The 19,550-nt window shown below is 37.8% G+C and overlaps 2 protein-coding genes across 5 annotated transcripts; one reads left to right on the forward strand and one right to left on the reverse strand.

Annotated features, from left to right (window-relative positions):
* Positions 1-300: 300 nt before the first annotated feature.
* ENKUR (enkurin, TRPC channel interacting protein) lies at positions 301-10,728 on the reverse strand. Of its 3 annotated transcripts, XM_081345472.1 has the most exons (7): positions 10,545-10,616; positions 9,971-10,051; positions 8,727-8,819; positions 4,315-4,460; positions 3,317-3,543; positions 2,352-2,498; positions 301-695 (listed from the first exon to the last, which is right to left on the reverse strand). In XM_081345472.1, the coding sequence occupies exons 2-7, from the start codon at positions 10,009-10,011 to the stop codon at positions 522-524; spliced, it is 828 nt and encodes a 275-aa protein (XP_081201598.1). In that variant the 5' UTR covers positions 10,012-10,051; positions 10,545-10,616; the 3' UTR covers positions 301-521. The 3 variants fall into 3 exon arrangements, with proteins under 3 accessions (XP_081201598.1, XP_081201599.1, XP_081201600.1); XM_081345473.1 differs by lacking the exon at positions 9,971-10,051 and having other exon boundaries at positions 10,545-10,728; XM_081345474.1 differs by lacking the exon at positions 9,971-10,051 and having other exon boundaries at positions 10,537-10,633.
* Positions 10,729-14,915: 4,187 nt separating this feature from the next.
* THNSL1 (threonine synthase like 1) lies at positions 14,916-19,088 on the forward strand. Of its 2 annotated transcripts, XM_081343007.1 has the most exons (3): positions 14,916-14,938; positions 15,457-15,576; positions 16,769-19,088. In XM_081343007.1, the coding sequence occupies exon 3, from the start codon at positions 16,790-16,792 to the stop codon at positions 18,998-19,000; it is 2,211 nt and encodes a 736-aa protein (XP_081199133.1). In that variant the 5' UTR covers positions 14,916-14,938; positions 15,457-15,576; positions 16,769-16,789; the 3' UTR covers positions 19,001-19,088. The 2 variants fall into 2 exon arrangements, with proteins under 2 accessions (XP_081199133.1, XP_081199132.1); XM_081343006.1 differs by lacking the exon at positions 14,916-14,938 and having other exon boundaries at positions 15,492-15,576; positions 16,754-19,088.
* Positions 19,089-19,550: the final 462 nt, after the last annotated feature.

Below are 19,550 nucleotides of genomic sequence, written 5' to 3' on the forward strand. Positions count from 1 at the left end.
TCAGTGCTGTTGTAACTTCCAAAAAAAAATTGTTATAAGTCGAGGACTACCTGTAATTTTAATTATTAATTTTACTTGTTTTAATTCTTTTTTGTTTTGGTAGTTTACAGTAAATGAGTTTAGTAGTCTGCATACCAAGCTAAATAAAACAAATGCTAATGATTTGAAAACTAAATAATTCACTGAATAACTTGGAACTTTAGTGTATATTTATCACTATTAACTGTCTGGTAAATTATTCCTATCTGCTATATTTTTCATCCTATTTGAATTATATCATAAAGACACTGGAAACCTTGAAAGGCTTTTTAAAAATAGCATACAGCCAATCAAATATTCTGGAGAAAAATATGTCTTTATTGAAAAAATAAATAATCATCTAAAAGGAAACATGTAAAATATGATAAATTTTAACAAAGATTTTAAAACCTCAAACATTTTTCTACTTATATATATGTGTGATTTATATCTCCACTGGAAGTAAACTATCTCACAGAAAAAATGATTCTTAAAAGACATCCTCATTTGTTTGCTATGTAAATAACTTTGTATTTCTCAATTGTCTGAATGTCATGTTCCAATTGTTTCATGTCTGCTTCCAGCTTTTCTTTATAAAGCTTCTTTGGTAATGTATCTATTTCTACTGAAAGGTTTTGGAATGCCTGATGCACATCCTCCCAGTTCATTTTGAGACCCTACATGGAAAAGAGGAAAAGAAGAATTAGTATGCAGTAAAGCAGTGCATTTTACACAGTGGACCACTTTAAGATATGTGGACTTTGACTCCCAAAATTCTGGGAGGAATTCTTATAGTGGGCCAGTTTGAGAATCATGGCAGTAAAGTATCTAAAAACGCACATAGGCTGCAATCCTAGATTCTCAGGGAAGGCTGTACTTACTTAACATTTCTCTATTATTAAATACTAAAAACAGACCTTTTTTCAGATTTCCATGTGGCCTGAAAAGAGAGATATTGGTAATAAGAGTGGTATTAATGCAGTGTTTCCCAGCCTTGGGAAACTTCAACTACCAGAATTCCCCAGCCAGCATGGGGAAATCATTCAGGGAGTTGAAGTCAAGAAAAACTAAACACACCGGTATAGAATAGGTGGTACCTGTATCAATAGTAATAATTGTGAGAATGATCTTGGAGTCAATCATTTAAATATGAGCCAACAACGTGGTGGCAACTGCCAAAAAAGGCAATTTAATCCTAAACTCCATTAGCACAGGGAGAGAATCAAGATCATATGAATTGTTAATACTACTTAATAATGCCTTGATAAGACGATATTTGGAATATTGCATCGTTTTAATCCCCACACTATTGAAAAAATATTGAAACTACAAAAAAACGCAGAGAAGAGCAACAGAGATGATTAGAGGATTGGAGGCTAAAACATGTGAAGAACAGTTGGAGGAATTGGGTATGTCTAGTTTAATGAAAAGAAGTACTAGGGGTAACATGATAGCAGACTTCCAATATCTAAGAGGCTGTCACAAAGAAGAGGGAATCAGCCTATTCTCTAAAGCACATACAAGCAGAACAAGAAACAACGGATGGAAACTAATAAAGGAGAGAATCAACCTAGAACTAAAGAGAAAGTTCCTGAGAGTTTGAACAATTAATCAGTCAAATAGCTTGTCTCCAGAAATTGTGGGTGCTTGAACACTGAAGGCTTTTAAGAAGAAATTACACAATGATTTTTCTGAAATGGTATAGGATTTCCTACTTGAGCAGGGGGTTGAACAGAGGTCCCCAACCTTTTGGGCAACAGCGACTGGTTCCGTGGAGAGAGGTTTTTCCGCGGACCGGAGGGTCCATGGTTTTGTGTGCTGCCTGCATTGCACAGATGGGGCTTTGCTTGTTTGTGTGGAGCGGTTGCTGGCATGTTGTGGCCCGGTACTGGTCCACGGACCAGGGGTTGGGGATCCCTAGACCAGAAGACCTCCCAGGTCCCTTTCAACTCTGTTCTATTATTTATATAGATCACCAGATTGTAGTCTTAACTATACTAACCCACCAAAATTTGAGTAAGCTTCATTGAATAAAGCAGGATTAAGTTCTGACCAAAGATGAATGATATTCCATAGCACAATAGTAGTTTCCCTATATTTATATGTAAAAAGAATAGATTACGAATTATTGTTAAAATTGGGCAAAACCAGCAGCCCACAAAAGGCGCATAAAATGATGGGTTTAAAGACAAACCATTCCTTTTTTTCAAATCGGCATGGTAACACTCTTACATGCTTGGTATTTATCAGCACATAACAACATAAAACAATTTTAGAGCTCCATCTAGTGAAACTATACCCATCTCAGTTGCAGTATTTCTCAAGTCACGTACCTCTAAAAGATTCTCTCTCTCCTCCTCTGTGAGCCTTTTCATGGCTTTTTGTCTGAGAGTCTCCCTGACATAGGTATCATATTCTTCCTGAGCTTTTTTAGCATCTTCATTTCGCTTAATTACATATTTTGGAATCACTCCATAATCCTATAAGAAAAATACATTTTACCACTATTCATAACAAGCATACAGTTCCCATATGCAACACACCTCCTCCATTTTGTAGAAAGAATTCCAGTTCAGTCCATTTCAGTGAATATCAAACTTAAATTTTCAAAGTGAGATCAGTCTGTGTAGCCATAACAGTAGAGTTGTTGTCCCTTAAAAAACAAATCTGTTAACTACACTATTCGTATTGGACTAGTTGGTCATGACAGAAATCAAAATACTTCAGTAGTTCCTGGCAAATTGCACAATGCAATCCTATGTATGCTTATTGAGAAGTAAACTTAACAGATTTCAATGGGTTTTAGAGTAAAAATGGACAGAATTTCACTTCGAAATCCATTTCAGAGTATACAAACATACCAGCTATACAGTTAGTCCTTGATTTACCACAATATGGATTAGAATCTTCATTGTTAAGCAAGGTAGTTGTTAAGTGAGTCATGTTCAATTTTCCAATCTTTTTTCCCCACAGTTTCTAAGTGAATCACTGCAGTTGACCACAGTTGATCTTTAAGTGAATTTGGCTTCCCTCCATTGCTTGTCAGAAGCAAACTGGGAAGGATGCAAATAGCAATCACATGATCCTGGGATGCTGGCAACTGTTATAAATAAATGTCAATTTCCAAGTGCCCAAATTTTGATTACAAGACTGTTGGAAGCTGTGATAATCCTAAGTGCATGACCCAATGGCAAGTCACTTTTTTCAGTGTTGTTGTAACTTCAAACGGTCACTTCGCTGTTGAGGACGATCTGTATTTTTCAGCTCCATTTTTTTTTGCAACTATGTACAAACCTACCTTTTTCTTGAGATATTTTGGAACAAGTCCTGAAGTCTCTAGAAGAAATCTGTCTCCTTGCCTTCTGTCTACATAAACTGGTAGTGGTTTCTTGGGTACCGCCACGATAGCATTACTTGCATTTGTGTTTATGAAATTCCTTGTGCACTGAACCCCCATTATTGGATGATCTGTTCTTTTGGGTACACTTAATTCCAGCGCTTTTTTACTGCGTTGATCTTTTTTTTCTTTTCCAGAAAAATAAAAACCCACAAAAAGTAAATTTAGACATTTTTCCAATATTATACATTTTTATATTTTCGATTTATTTTTTATTTTTAAAAAATAAGATTAAGATGAAACTTATAAATTTGAATTTATCAATAAATGGCACACAAAAGTACTAAGCATCAATTAGTGTTTCTTCTTTAACCTACAATGCTATTTTTCCCTGCTGCTCCTTATTTTGCAGCTGTATGTAACGTATTTCTTTGCAAAGGTGTTTACTTGCTCAGAAAGACAAGGAAAAACTTGTTTCACTTTTTATGTGTTTTGGCAGCCATATTTTTCTTAAAAAAAAAAACATGGCAACCTTCAGAATTGATCCCAACATTCTAAATGTTTCCATTTACCAAAAAAGACTGCTTACTCTTAACGTGGTGGAATACCACTAGAACTAAATTTTCTAACTTAATATCGTAGGACCAGACTTTGGGGATTTCTCTCGAAAAGCATTTAGAGGAGACTGCTTCTTTCTGCCCTTCCTGCTTTGTGAAGAAGACTGGCTGACTAATAAAGTTGTACACTACTTTGTTTTGATGTCCAAACTGTGAATGAACTGGAATGCAAATATAGCAACTGTCTGGAACAACTTACTTTGTTACCGTAGTCATTTGATTAGCTTACCGATTTTCCTTTTAACATTCATAAGAAAAGGAACATACCAGTTCTACATATTAAATAATAAAATACAAAATTTAAATGGCAAAATGCCAAATATTTTTATGTCAAAAACGTACTTGTTGGTAACTTTGGTTCTTTTGAATGTTTCTGAAGGAAGTTTCTTGGAGAAGGCACTTGGACTTTTGGAGGTCCAATTGTTTTCCATGGTGATTTATTTTGCTGTATTGCACGTTTCACATATGGTCTAAACGCTGATACAAAACTTTAATAGAGAGAGAGAGTGAGAGAAGGGACAAAAAAAAAAAATTAAAAGTCAGCAGAGATTCTATATTGATTGATTTATTAAATTTTTATACCGCCCTTCTCCTGAAGGACTCAGGGCGGTGTACAGGGCAATAAACATTAAAAAACAAAGTACAAAAGTTAAAAACAATTAAATGATTTATGCCCGATATATACAATAGTTAAAACCATATTAAAACCCAACCCCAAACCCATCAGACCAGGCCGGCTTGCTCAAATAAATAGGTTTTTAGATCCCGCCGGAAGGAGCGAAGGTCGGGGGCAATCCGGAGCTCAACCGGCAAGCGGTTCCACAGGTCTGGCGTGCCCACAGAGAACGCCATCCCCCTGGGGGACACCAATCGACATTCTCTGATCGGAGGCACCCTGAGGAGGCCCTCTCTGTGGGAGCGCACTGGACGGAGGGAGGTTGACGCCGGCAGCAGGTGCTGCCGTAGGTAATAGATAATTGTATTGCTGAATATTGTGCTTTTAAATATTGTAATCTTAAAAACAAATTTGAAAAATTCAAAAGGATTCCGGTGAACAGTATGGTTCTGAATTTCTTTTTGTTTAAAAACAATAATTATGTATTTTATAATTCACATATATTAAATAGCAGAGGAAAACTAAGAAAAATGGGCATTTCTCTTTAAACTTTGGTGCCACGATTTGTTGAGTTAACATCAAATTTTATTTATAATTAATTTCTCTTCCAGTTTGTAATACCCTTATTCAGCTTCAAGAAGGGGAAAGGTAGTTAATTGGTTTTTAATACTGATTTCCCTATAATAAAAAAGTACATCCAACATGTAATTTATCCTCAGTAACCTCAGTAACCTAAATTAACCTCAGGATTCCAAAATCATATCAACACTATAGGGATTATTGCCTATCCTTGCATTTAACAAGCTCCAGTTCCTAAAGCTTCTGTTCCTAAAACGTCTGTCTTGGGACAGAATTTGAACCCATACATTTAAACATGGTATACTGTAGCTGACTGAATTCATAGTTATAACTTGCTAAGCCATAAAATCTGGTTTATAAACAACAGCTGGGTTAAATATTACAGACATGTTGCCTATGGAAAGAAGCTCCAGTGATTTGGTTGGCCAGATGTGAGCTCAAACCAAGAAAATTACATTAGGATATGTATAACCAGCTTCTATATTCTCTGTTATTATAAATTGCCCAGAGAACATCACTTACTGGAGGTATTTATTTACTTATTTAATGTATGGCATAGAGCAGAGTTCCCCAACCTTTTAAACTTTGTGGACTGGTGGGGAAGGAGGAGATGGGATGGTTCCATGCAAGTAGCCAGCAAGCGTGCACTCACGTGCAGCTCCATTTGCACGAGTGGCGTGGATGTGTACCTGCCACTCATGCAAATGGAGATGCACGTGCTCGCCCGCTGCTCGAGTAAATTTAATTTAATTTAATTTAATTTAATAACATTTATATACCGCCCTTCTCCCTGAGGACTCAGGGCGGTTCACAGGGCAGAATAAAATAGCAAATACAAACATTAAAAAAAGATTAAACAGTTGCCCTAGTTAAAAACAATAGAAGTACAATTCTAAAAACCCCAAGATAAAATTAAAAGACCAAAGATAAAACAACCCCACCGATCCCCATCAGGCTAGGCCAGCTTGTACAAACAAAAATGTCTTGAGATCGCGACGAAAGGAGCGAAGATCGGGCGCCATCCGGAGCTCTACCGGTAGCTGATTCCACAGCTCCGGAGCGCCCACAGAAAAGGATCTCCCCCTGGGGACCACCAATCGACATTCTCTGATCGGTGGCACCCTGAGGAGGCCCTCTCTGTGGGAACGCACAGGGCGCAGGGAGCTTGATGCCGGCAGCAGATGTTCCCTGAGGTACTCCGGCCCCATGCCATGGAGGGCTTTAAACACCGTTACCAGTACCTTGAATCTCACCCGGAAGACAACTGGCAACCAATGCAGCTCACGGAGCAGAGGTGTAACGTGGGAGTATCGGGAAACTCCCAACACCACTCTCGCGGCTGCATTCTGTACCAGTTGGAGCTTCCGGGTGGTCCTCAAGGGCAGCCCCATGTAGAGAGCGTTGCAGTAGTCCAGACGAGAGGACACGAGCGCATGAGTGACCGTGCACAAATCATCCCGGCTAAGATAGGGCCGCAACTGGCGCACCAGGCGAACCTGGGCGAAGGCCCCCCTAGTCACAGCTCCTATGTGGTCTTCTAAGGTGAGCCGTGAATCTAGGAGGACTCCCAAGTTGCGAGCCCTATCTACGGGGGGTAATAGTTCACCCCCCATAGCCAGAGGTGGAATGTCCGAATAAACCCGGGATGAAGGTATGCAAAGCCACTCAGTCTTGTCGGGGTTGAGTTGAAGTCTGTTCCTCCCCATCCAGACCCGAACCGCCTCCAGGCAACGGGACATCACGTTGAGGGCATCACTGGGGTGGTTTGGGGTCGAAAAGAAAAGTTGGGTATCAACTTTTGGGGGTGTGTATGTGAGCAAGTGTGCTCACCTACCGTTTCCATGGCCCAGTTGCAAAGAGCTCACAACCCCCTGGCACAGAGCACATGAATAACAATAATAAAATTATATAGGAGCACATAATACTATAGTATGCATATGATGGAGATATCTAATCAATTTTGTAAGATTTGAGGAAATAAAATATATATGCTATGTTTCATTTTAAAATACGTTGGTTCATAGGAATCGAATAAGTGTTCAATATATTAATATCTAGGCCATATATCCAATTAAGCACAGTAATTGTTAGTTGGAGAAAGACAGCTTTTCCTCCTGTATAAGATCTCAAATGGCAGCTAGTCATACAGGTGACACTGAAATCTGCTAATTTTTGTGTTGTGTCCAATATATTTTTTCTGGAAGATATGTGAGCATAGGAAAAAAAATAGTCTTCCTTCACTGGTCAATTGGCTGTTTATATAGAGAGCCAGTTTGTTCCAGTAGCCAAGGTACCAGGCTAGAAAATGGGAGACTATGAGTTCAAGTCCTGCCTTAGCCAGGGGAGTAACTTTGGGCTAATCACACTCTCTCAGCCTGACTGACCTCACAAGGTTGTTGTAGATAGGAATAAGAAGGTATGTTGGATATAGTTGCCACCTTATTTGTAAATGTAGTAAAGACAGGATACAAAAAAACAAGAAATAGACAAGGGTTTAGATATGAATGATACTGCTAGTTCATGTTCTCTTTTTATGGCAGCCACAATGATGTTTGATCTATAATGCCCTTGTCATTTATCTAACTCAAGCTGACAGCCAGTAAATGGCCATAGAAGTAACAGGCAATTGCCATGATACTGACTATTTATAATTCCTCTCATTGTTTGTTTACCTATATCCTTGATGGCATATTGAAAGCTTTATTCCAACTCATAAGTAATCAGAATTGTTGCTATCCCTTCTATTGACCCCAACTGTGCATCTGTATCCAGAATTAGTACTGCCAAGATAGAGAAACTTGACCTCCCTCTGAGATTCATCGCGTGAGAGAAGATCAGCCAGTTTCATCATTAGCAGCATAGCGGCAACTTGTGGAAAATCAAATTGAATGACACTTTGACAAGAATTTTCCATATTTGCAGCAACACTTGCTCAAGCTGCTGACAGAACTATTTAGTATAAGAGACCTGACAGATAGGTTGACTGGTGGAATTTATTCCTGAAGATACCAAGAGGAAATAAAGTAGCACAGCTTTTTATGAAAGTTGCATTTCCCTGGAACTGTTTTAAGATTATTATTTCATTGCAAAATAAATATTGTATCAAACTCATATTACCAAAATTTCAGATCTCTATGAAATAGAGAAATAGAAGTAAAAAAAATTGTTGAAATTTGCACATTTTAAACATAATACATAGTGCAATATCAAAGCGTTCATTCAGATATCTTTTGGAGCCTTTTTCCCAGATTCAAAAAGCATTTATTTGAAGTGTAAAGGTAGCAGTCTTCCTCTATTTTTCCCCGCCAGTAAGTATATGAAACTGATTTAAAAGGAACCAGTGCAAACAGTCTTCCCTACTTTTGCAGATAAAGGAGTTATGCAGATATTTGGTAAATTAGCAGTACTGACCTATTAAGTGGTGGGAGATCCTGTATTCAATTTCTTCCTTAAGTAGTATTTAATATGTGTCTCAAGAAAAAAAAACACATACCAGTGACTGTTAAATGCAAAAACCATGTCAGAACAGTAGCCAGGGAAAAGATTCTTGTTCCCATACCTAGGTTTCTCTGTTATCCGAGACTTCTCTACAATCTGAGGTAGAAGGTTATAAATGCTCTCCTCCATGACCATAGCTGCCATCTTAACAGGCCTACAAATAAAATATTTAAAATGCTTAGGCTATTAAGGAAACTACCTGTCATATTTTCTCTCATACTCATGCCATTCTTTATCCTCTCTCCCCATGCATACTCAAACATTCTGGCTTTCCTTCAGATTTTCTTTCATTTTCTGCCCTTCACTAGTATCCACATTTTTTTCTAGCCAGCAGAAAATCACAATCACTTTAAATTATCTCAAGCTTAATATTACTTATAATTTGTGTATGAATATATACATAATTTTGCCAACCAATGGCTCTCCATATAGTTAAATGTTACACCTTTGTTGTTGTTGTTAGTTGTGAAGTCGTGTCCAACCCATCATGACCCTATGGACAACATTCCTCCAGGCCTTCCTGTCCTCAACCATCTTCTGGAGTCCATTTAGGCTCACGCCTACTGCTTCAGTGACTCCATCCAGCCACCTCATTCTCTGTCGTCCCTTTCTTCTATTGCCCTCAATCTTTCCCAGCATTAGGCTCTTCTCCAGTGAGTCCTTCCTTCTCATTAGGTGGCCAAAGTATTTTGAGTTTCAACTTCAGGATCTGGCCTTCTAAAGAGCAGTCAGGGTTGATCTCCTCTAGGACTGACCAGTTTGATCGCCTTGCAGTCCAAGGGACTCGCAGTCTTCTCCAGCATCATAGTTCAAAGGCTTCAATTCTTTGGTGCTCAGCCTTTCTTATGGTCCAACTTTCACTGCCATACATTGCAACTGGGAAGACCATAGCCTTGACTATACGCACTTTTGTTGACAGGGTGATGTCTCTGCTTTTTAGTGTGCTGTCTAGATTTGCCATGGCTTTCCTCCCGAGGAGCAAGCGTCTTTTAATTTCTTGGCTGCAGTCCCCGTCTGCGGTGATCTTGGAGCCCAGTAAGCCCACCTTAATGACTTATTAAATAGAAAACCATACTCTTGATATTGGTTGAGAAGCCTAAGTGAGATTTACCCAGCACATCCAAGATGAAACCTCTTTGGGATAAATTTGATTAACCATATTATCTTGCCAGGCATCAAATTTAATTTTTCTATACATCTGATGCAGGACATTCAGCTTATATTCATGAATAGTAATCACCCAAATAAGCATTAAAAATCTGTGGAGGTGGAGAGGCACAATCCAGTATTTTTAGTTCAAAGTACCTCAAGACCCCTTTGCTCCAAGGCTCTGGAAAGCTACTCATCAGTTCCAAACACCATCCCAAGATACTGTAGTCTGGCTCACTAGAAAAATGTTTTTATATATTCAAATCAAGGTGAAGAGAAAATGTAGCACTCAAATTATATCACTTATATAATTATCTAGGGCAGGAGTCTAACTGAAGTCAGAACGATGAAATTCACAGGGTATCTTAGAAAAATCAATGTCAGCACTCACATACCATGTTAAGATTTGGTTCTCTGAACCAAAGTAGTTTCTGTTTTACCACAACTGGCTGAATTCACACAACACTTTACATCAGATAGCATGGTTTAACAAACCACAATGATTAGATTCATAAGATACAATCCAAAACGGGCGAACCATTTTATGGCTTGGCATGTTATATGAATCCAGCCATCCCCTCTCCTATCTTTACAAGATTGTTAGGGCAAAAAAGAGGCGGGAGAGGAAAAGGAGAACTCTCACCACACCACTTGAATGAAAGATGAAGCACGCATGTAATATTCTAAAAATTAATACAGGCTTCTTCAGCACTTCAAACTACCTGCTTACCTGTTCCAAAAAACTTTTTCTCCAAATCTATTGTTTTTCTCTCCTCCCACCCTTCCCTCCTCTTCTAGGGCTTTTTTCCGATGGTATTCGAATTCTTCCTCATTCGGAGAAATTGATTTTACATGAGCAGCAATATGCCCACTGTTTGGTTGCCCCTAGAAACAACTGCTTGGTAACATATTTGTGTAGAACGAGACTGGCTTTATGTCATCACTTCCGGAATCATAACAAACAATGGGTGGCCGAATGGGGCGGAGCACAGAGCTCGATGGAACGGTGCGCAAGCGCAATAAGAGAGTTAGCGGGAAGAACGCCTACAATGATACATAGGAAGGAGTTCGGTAGATCTTCGGACGAGGTAGGAGTGGAAGTGCACGCATGCGTAATAGTACGTATCTCGACTGGGGCTGGGTCTTGGAGGGGAGGGTAGAGTGTTCATGAAAAAAATCAGCATTGGAAAATAGAGTTTTCTTGCTTGGCTTTTCCTTCTGAATTTGGGAAACATGCATATTTTTCCTTGTTCATGATTAGAATTCATAGCCGTTTGGCCGAGTGGGAATCATGTAGGGAGTAAGCGCTTGGCTTCTAGATGATGCAAAAATTCAATTCCCAACAGCTTCAGCCTGTATAAAAAAGGGGGAGGGATGCTGGGAATTGTAGTTCAACAGTAAATGGAGGTTTGCGAGTTTCATGTATGGAGACATATAGAATGTAAACACTAGAGGAAGACATTTATTATTTGATTTGATTTCTAATCCACTATATAAAATTGGACTGGTCCGAATCTGAAAAGTACTAGCAGGGGAGCTTCCTTGGCATGTTAAACAATCAAAGAGCTGTCTGAATGCTTCGGGGGGGGGGCGGGTCATGAGAAATTTGATAGTCCATCAGATGCTCCTAAAATCAAATAACCATAGTTTCCTCACCTCCTGCTTAAAGAATCTAGTAGTCTAAACTTGTGTGAAAAATTATTCTAGAGGTTGAATCCTAATTCTAGAAGTGCAAATCATTTGCCTATAAGATAATTATTGTAAAATAATATGCATCAGGACTGTGTTTATTATTTCCACCCTCATTAACCTTTATGTTGCTGTGTTCTTCACTGAGACTCTCTTACGTTGCAATTTGGAAAAGCTTTGGAGAGATATCCTTTTCTTATTGTCTACTAGCAAAGGAAAAAAATTACCACAAAGCCACCAATAGGTACAGATTGGATTCATACATTGCTAAACCATAATATTGTTTGCTTGGATTAGTGCAATCAATTCATATGATTTTTTTCATTTATTTCTTCCTTAATTAAGCCTTCAAGTTTAGCACATGTTCATGGTAGATGTCTTATGTGGGCTTTCTACTTAGATGGTTATAGACAAGCTCTCCTTCCCTTCTGAGCAGTCATTTTTAATGTATAAATGAAAATCCAACTTTGCTTTGCCAAATCAAGGGCAATCCTCTATCAATATTGTCTGTGTCTAGTTGGTATATTGTGTTTACAGTATCTACCTTCATAAAGATATTTGATGAAATTAGGCTTATTGTTTGCTTTTGTATCAGTGGGATTATATCAGAGAGTTCTTTTGAAGAATGTGTGTATGGAGGATTCTATTTATTTAGAAGTCTAAATATGGAATTTAATGTGAACACAAGTTACCCATTTTCAACTTTGGCAAGTTTTAGTAAAGGGTATATTATGTTATTCTTATACAATATGTTACTATAAATGTTGGAACCATTGTGAGCTGAAAAAGAACAAATTGCAACTGAGAGGGTTGTATTCCAAATAGTAGAGGTGAAAATTACACATTTCCTAAATTCCATAGTTATATTAACCAAGGGGAAAATTGCCAAGAGCTGCTTGCAAGAGAAGGCAGATCCATCCCATTGTTTCTCTTGTACATACATGCAGACATCATTTATAAAAGACTAACATTTTATACTGCTTGTAGTTTTAATCTTGAGGATTAAACTAGATGGAGAATTTCCTTCAGTATTTATTTCAGTTAATATCAGTTAAATATCTCTCATTTTCTTCAGGTATATACTGAGGGTCAATTGTTCAAAAATCTGCTTTTGATTTAGAATGATTTAAAGCTGTTCTTTAAAAAATGATATTACTTAAACTCAGATCTAGTTTTGTACGTACAATGAAGTTACTCATTTGAGATTCTTTATTGCTATCACAAACATGTTGTTAGATAAATCTAAATTACAAATCAGTTAAGCAGTAAAAATGACGTTAAGAAATAAATAGAAATAACACTTAGGCTTATTTACCATTTCACAGTGCTTTACAGCCCTCTCTAAACAGTTTACAGAGTCAGCATATTGCCCCCAACAATCTGGGTCCTCATTTTACTGACCTTGGAAGGATGGAAGGCTGAGTCAACCTTGAATTGGTGAGAATCAAACTGCTGGCTGTTGGCAGAATTAGCCTGCAATACTGCATTCTAACCTCTACGTCACCATGGCTCTTGGTGAATCTGGAGTAATTTGTACATTAAAATTTAAAAAGCTAAATCTGATCAGGTGTTGTAATACTTGGATGGGAGATCATTAGAAAATCTTGGGCTATTGAAAAGGCTGAGAAATAAAAAAAATCATCCCAGAAGAAAATAGTAGCAACCACTTCAATATTTTTATTATATGCCATCAAATTGGAGTTCAACCAAGAAAATATATATGTTATACTCTCATATCCCATTACTATGGAATGAAGTCATTTCGTTAACCATCTTGAGCAATATATTTTCCTTATGTCATTTCTGTCTTATTGCCAGTCTGTACAGTGATATTAACTTGAAATCATCTTCAATAATTCTCCACATGAAAATAGTGCCTTGCCTCTTCTCCTGACACAAAACCCTGCCGTGTGAACAAGTTATGATGTTTTGGTAATGAATATGGCAATGTCAAGTAAGGATTGGAACTTTCCCTGCTACTGTGCTTCCCTAAGTCTGCTATAGGCACACTGTCTTGTACTACACTTTCTATTCATTTTGACTGGGGCTGTAAAAAAGATCAAACACGTAGGTTGTGAAGTTCTTTTTTGGCAAGTGATGAATATGTCTCCTGGAAGAAAATGCTTCCTACATACCTTTGAGTCTTTCGAAGATTAATACATCCAAGTCAATAAAAAAATCTCATTTGACAGATTGGTGAAGAATTAGAGGGGAACTATATGAAGCAGGAAGGCAGTCCTGATCTCAGCCTCCTTTTTCTTCCCTCAGCTCTATTGATGTGTTGGAAGACAGATTTTTTTCCAAAAAATACCCCCACCCATACAAATAAAAATATTGGTCTACTGAGTCAAGAGAGAGATCAAACACCTGAATAGTGAAGATTAAACCTTACGACCAGATCTTATCTGATCTGATCTTGCCATAGGACTATCCCCTCACTTTTTGTCCAGTGACAAAACAAACAATATTCCCAACTAGCTCGATGGGAAGAATATAAGGGAAATGGAAGGGAATGCAGTTGATCTGCATGTAAATTCCATCTGGATTAATAGATCATTTTTGTTGTTCTGGTTTTACCATAAGACTGTTGATCTCCCAGGGATGAAACAAGAACAATTAAATTTTGCAGCTGTTAGCTGGTCTGGAATATGAGGGGAAGAGGGTGAAGGAGTTTTATTCCAATATATTACTTGTTTACACAGTATTGTTATCTGTAATTCTGTACAGAATTTGCTTCAGTAATTCTGAAGCAAAAGAAATTTGGTTGGTTGGTGAGACATATATACTCAGCCATAAACCATCATTGATAATCATAGTAATTGAGTTATGCTAAGCTAAAATCAATTTAGCTTACTACATTATGGCCTGGTGAAATGGACAAATTTGATTAATGTAAAAATAGAACTATTGGGATAGAAACAGTTTTCTATAACAAACAAACCTTTATTTTTGTGGTACATAGGTGCCATTGATTTTAGCAGAAACCTAATTTTGCATGCATCTACCCTTTGTAACATCAAAATGGGCATTGAATTACATGGTAATTTGATCTAACTTACACTTGATTTGTCCATGATTTCTGAGGCAGTAAATAATTTCAGAACACTTTCATGAACAAAACTGAAATTATTTCTTTTTTATTTCAGTGAGTTTTACAGTGTGAAAAACAATCCTACCCAGTGCAGTGGGGAATTCCAATGGTAATGGTCTTGAAGAATCCATAACCTATTTTAGTTCATGAGGCAGGGAGGAGCAATATTTTTAGCTATTTTATTGTTTATTTTTATGAAATTGCTTCCCCTAGATTTTAAAGGGATGGTGTTTTTCTGTTTCTTGCAGAATTGGTGCAGATCGACTGCTGTTGGAGAGCAGCTGGTTCGCCACAAGATGCCTCTGTCTCTCCATAACTAATACCAGTGTGAAAAAGTCACTGCTGTAAATATTTCTCTGGTGGCTAAGAATGAAAAACTGAGATTGTATCTTCCCTTTCAAATATTTCTCTCTCTTTGTCCTTGGGAAAGGAAATGTAACAATCCAGTGCAAAAACAAATTTTATCATTTTTAAAGATTGCAACCTTTTCATTGTATTTGCTGCAGAAAGCTAACATGGTGTCCTCTCTAGAAACAATCATGTCCACATACCTTGCAGGTTCACAGAACTGCAGAGCCATGTTTAAAAGAATGCAGCAATGAGTTATTTCTGAATTTATTTCCTTTAATTTGAAAACAAAGAAAGTAATATGAGGTTATTTAGCTTCCTGATTGTCGCTTAATAGCCTGTGCTGTTTGTTTTGCAATTCATGCTGATGCAGTTGTTGATTTCCCTGAGCAAACATGAATACACTCTTGGCAACACAGACATTTTTCAGAGCTAGAGAGACCTGCACCATGTTTGTTAATTCATGCTCTCTGGAGAGCATTTGCTGATGTGGCATTTATTCTGATTCACCTAGATGAAGTGTGAAACAGTCAACAGGTAACTGGTTCCTGCATGAAAACAATTCACAGATACCGGTTGGGGGTGTATGAGATTGCCATTCATCTACAAAGAAGATTACTAGAAAAACCCAGTGGTAAGTTGGGACGACACATTCATTTAAGCAAAATTATTCTTTGCCTTGCAGATTAATTTTAAAACTAAAAAATATATTAAGTTATGGTTTTGTATTAATATATTAAGAACATTAAATTTCATTAAAATCACTGAAACATTGTTAAATGTAACTTTCTGCAGAAGGGGGATTTGAATTTTTGGCTTTTGTTTAAAGAAAAAAGTTTCTGTATATTTTATTGTGATTGATGGCCTCATTATATAGGTTTGCCAGCCAATGACAGTTAGCTTTAAAGATGTTCTGGGTGTGTTATAACCTTTCTCTATGTGCAAGAGCAGTTGTGAAGAGAGATTAGTTTACAGTGTCATATAGGTGATGGTATATAATTTTATTTATTTATTTATTTTAATTCCATTTATATCCCGCCCTTCTCCGAAGACTCAGGGCGGCTTACAAGCTTAGCAGTAGCCTTCATTCTATGTATATGCCTGCTTATTAGGGCTTTCACACACACACCCCAAGCGGCATTATTACAAAGTCAGCTTAATTGCCCCCAACAATCTGGGTCCTCATTTTACCTACCTCGGAAGGATGGAAGGCTGAGTCAACCTTGAGCCTGGTGGGACTCGAACCTGCACCAATTACAGGCAGCTGGTGTTACTTAAGGAGGCATTAGCCCACATAATGTATATACTATCACCTATATATTGTATACAATGTATACAAAGTTAGCTTGGAGAGGTGGTTTAGAAGCCAGAAGAGTTTTTATTGATTTTGAAAACATTATCTGCTGATGTCAGTGTTGCTTTTGAACATACATCCTAATACTTAAAATATTGCTGCTAAGTTTTGTTCTGTTCTGCTGGTGGGTTTTAGCCAAGATAGTAGTTAAGCTATGCCATATATATAAATTTTTACAAAGATCTTTTTATATAAGACCGTCATGAGTGGCTGTTTTTCAGACTAGAAATATTGCAGCATACTGTATGAATGTTTGTTTTTCTGGGCAGATTTCAAAAAAAGAGAAAGCTATCAACTGATTGACCTCTTTGTCATTCAAAGAAATCTGAACTGATCATGTTTCAAACTATGTGTGATCTTGTTCAAAATTAGGCTTTTCTAAGATAGGAAATGAGCTGTCAGAAATGTCTAGCAATCATTTTAAATGTAACTCAAGTGTGTATTTTTTCCTTTAAAGATTTTTTTCTTTTAGTGGAATTAGAATTTGAAAAAGATGCTACGTCTAAGCTGGAATAGTCATCCAAAGCTACTTTGTCACTGCATGGTTTCTGATCTACATTTGAAGTTGTTTCTCTCAAGAAGCTTCACCACGACCTGGAAGGCATGGACCTTCATGCACGCTCTTGTTGGAAATAAGAATATTGTCTTGATGGGGCCTCCAGGTGCTGGAAAAACAACAGTAGGAAAAATACTAGGTCAAAAGCTGGACTCTTGTTTCATAGATGTGGATGATGATGTTCTTGAACCAACCTGGAATATGAGTGTGGCAGAAAAATTAAAGAGCATTGGGAATGAACGGTTTATAGAAGAAGAGGGAAAAGCCCTGTTAAACCTTTCAGCATCTGGAAGTATAGTGTCCCTTTCCGGATCTAACCCAATGAATGCTGCTAGCATGGAGCATGTGAAGAAAAATGCAATAGTGGTATACCTGGATGTACCCACAGAAAGCATAATGGATCGTTTGAAATTAATGAAGGTAGATCGTATTGTGGGCCAAGGTCAAGAAACATCATTAAGAGACATTATTCAGTTCAGGAAGCAATTTTATAAAAAATGGTACGATGTCCGTGTTCTCTGTGAAAATGGGATTACAGCAGAGAATGTAGCAGACAAAGTGCTTCATGCTGTTAAGAGGTATCAAAATTCTGAGTTGGAATGCTTCATTTCCACCCGTGGCATTAAGGAAAACAAATCAAGGAGTTTTGTAAAATATTTCAGTGATGTTCTTATTGAAGGTCTGGCCCCAGATGGTGGGCTCTTTGTTCCTGAGTTGGGACTTCCAAAATTCACTGGGGGAGAATGGCAGCATTTATTAGGAGCAACTTACACCGAAAGAGCTCAGATTATATTAGAAAGGTGCATACATCCTGATGATATTCCTGCTTCCAAATTGTGGGAAATGATTCAGATGGCATATGGACAAAATTTTATGTGTTCTAAAATTGCCCCAGTTAGACATCTGCAAGGGAATCAGTTTCTTTTGGAGCTGTTTCATGGACCAACGGCTTCATTTAAAGACTTGGCTTTACAGTTACTGCCCCATCTGTTTGCATACTGCATTCCCCAAAGCTGCAATTACTTGATCTTGGTAGCAACTTCTGGTGATACAGGAAGTGCAGTTCTGAATGGTTTTGGTCAACTTAAAGAGACTGATAAGCAAAGAATTGCTGTGATCACATTCTTTCCTCATGATGGAGTTAGCCAGATACAGAAATTCCACATGATCAGCTGCCAAGAAGCCAACACAAAAGCCATAGGAGTCCAGGCTGATTTTGATTTTTGCCAGGCTGCCATCAAGCAAATGTTTACCAATTCAGATTTTACTGGCTTTCTCACAGTGGAATATGGAACAGCATTAAGTGCTGCAAATTCTATCAACTGGGCACGCTTACTTCCCCAGGTGGTTTATCATGCATCAGCTTATCTGAACCTTATTGAACAAGGCGTTATTTCATTTGGGAACCCCATAGATGTCTGCATTCCCACAGGTAACTTTGGCAACATACTAGCTGCGATATATGCAAAAATCATGGGGATCCCTATTCGGAAATGTATCTGTGCTTCCAATCAAAACAATGTCTTGACTTCATTTTTTAAAACTGGCTTGTATGATTTAGAAAGAAGGCAATTAATGCCAAGCTTGTCACCAGCAATAGACATTTTGAAGTCTTCCAACCTTGAACGTTATTTACACCTGATTGCTAATGGTGATGGGCAGCTGGTGACACAGTTACTTCTCAGTTTGGAAAACCAGCAGCGCTTTCAGTTGCAGGAAGAGCTCCTGCAAAAGCTTCAACAGGACTTAGTAGCTGATTGGTGCTCTGAGGAAGACTGCCTGGGTGCCATACACTCTGTGTTCAACACTACAGGGTATATTCTGGATCCACACACAGCTGTTGCCAAAGTGGTTGCAGATCGACTTCAAGACAAAACTTGCCCCGTTATCATTTCTTCTACTGCTCATTATTCCAAGTTTGCACCTGCTATTCTACAGGCACTGAGGATTGGGGAAATAAAACAGACTCCATTAAGCCAGCTTCAATTGTTAAACTCATATAACCCTTTGCCTCCAGTCCACGGAGGCCTATTAGAGATGTTGCGAAAGAATGAAAAACCAAAGGATGAGATTTGTCCTGCTAACTTGAATGTCCTTATGGAACATGTGGAAAGATTAATACAAAATCACTTCATGAAGGTTTTCTAACTGTAAGAGGCTTGGTAGTGCTGACTAGGTGTCCTGATTTTGATTTTCTTTCTACTCTGTATATTTTAATAAATGCTTAGGAGATGCAGTTATCTTAATGAATATTTACAGTGACAAATGCCAAATAGAATAGAAACAAAACAAGTATAACAAAAAAAAGATGTCATATCCCCAAAGGAGAAATTGTTTGGAAGAAAAAGAAATCAGAATGGAAAATATTGTTCAAGGCCTGCTGAGCGGATTACTACGTAGAACACATTTGAGAATTATGAAGAGGGTTGTGAGACTAATAATAGAGAATGATATAGTCATAACTGCTTTCTCCTGGTTACCATTTCATCTTTCAGAAATGGAGATCTAAGCATGGATATTTCACCATTGTACCTCTATATCTGTGGCATAGTGTTTCTGAATCTTAACAAGTTTAAGATGAATAGACTTAAATTCCCAGAATTTCTAGCCAACACCCTGACTGGGAAATTCTGGGAATTGAAGTCCGTGCAACTTAAAGTTGATGATGTTGAGAAATATTATTGGGTTCATGGATGGC

The sequence above is a fragment of the Vipera berus genome (assembly GCF_964194415.1).
Source record: "Vipera berus genome assembly, chromosome: Z".
Lineage (NCBI taxonomy): Eukaryota > Metazoa > Chordata > Lepidosauria > Squamata > Viperidae > Vipera > Vipera berus.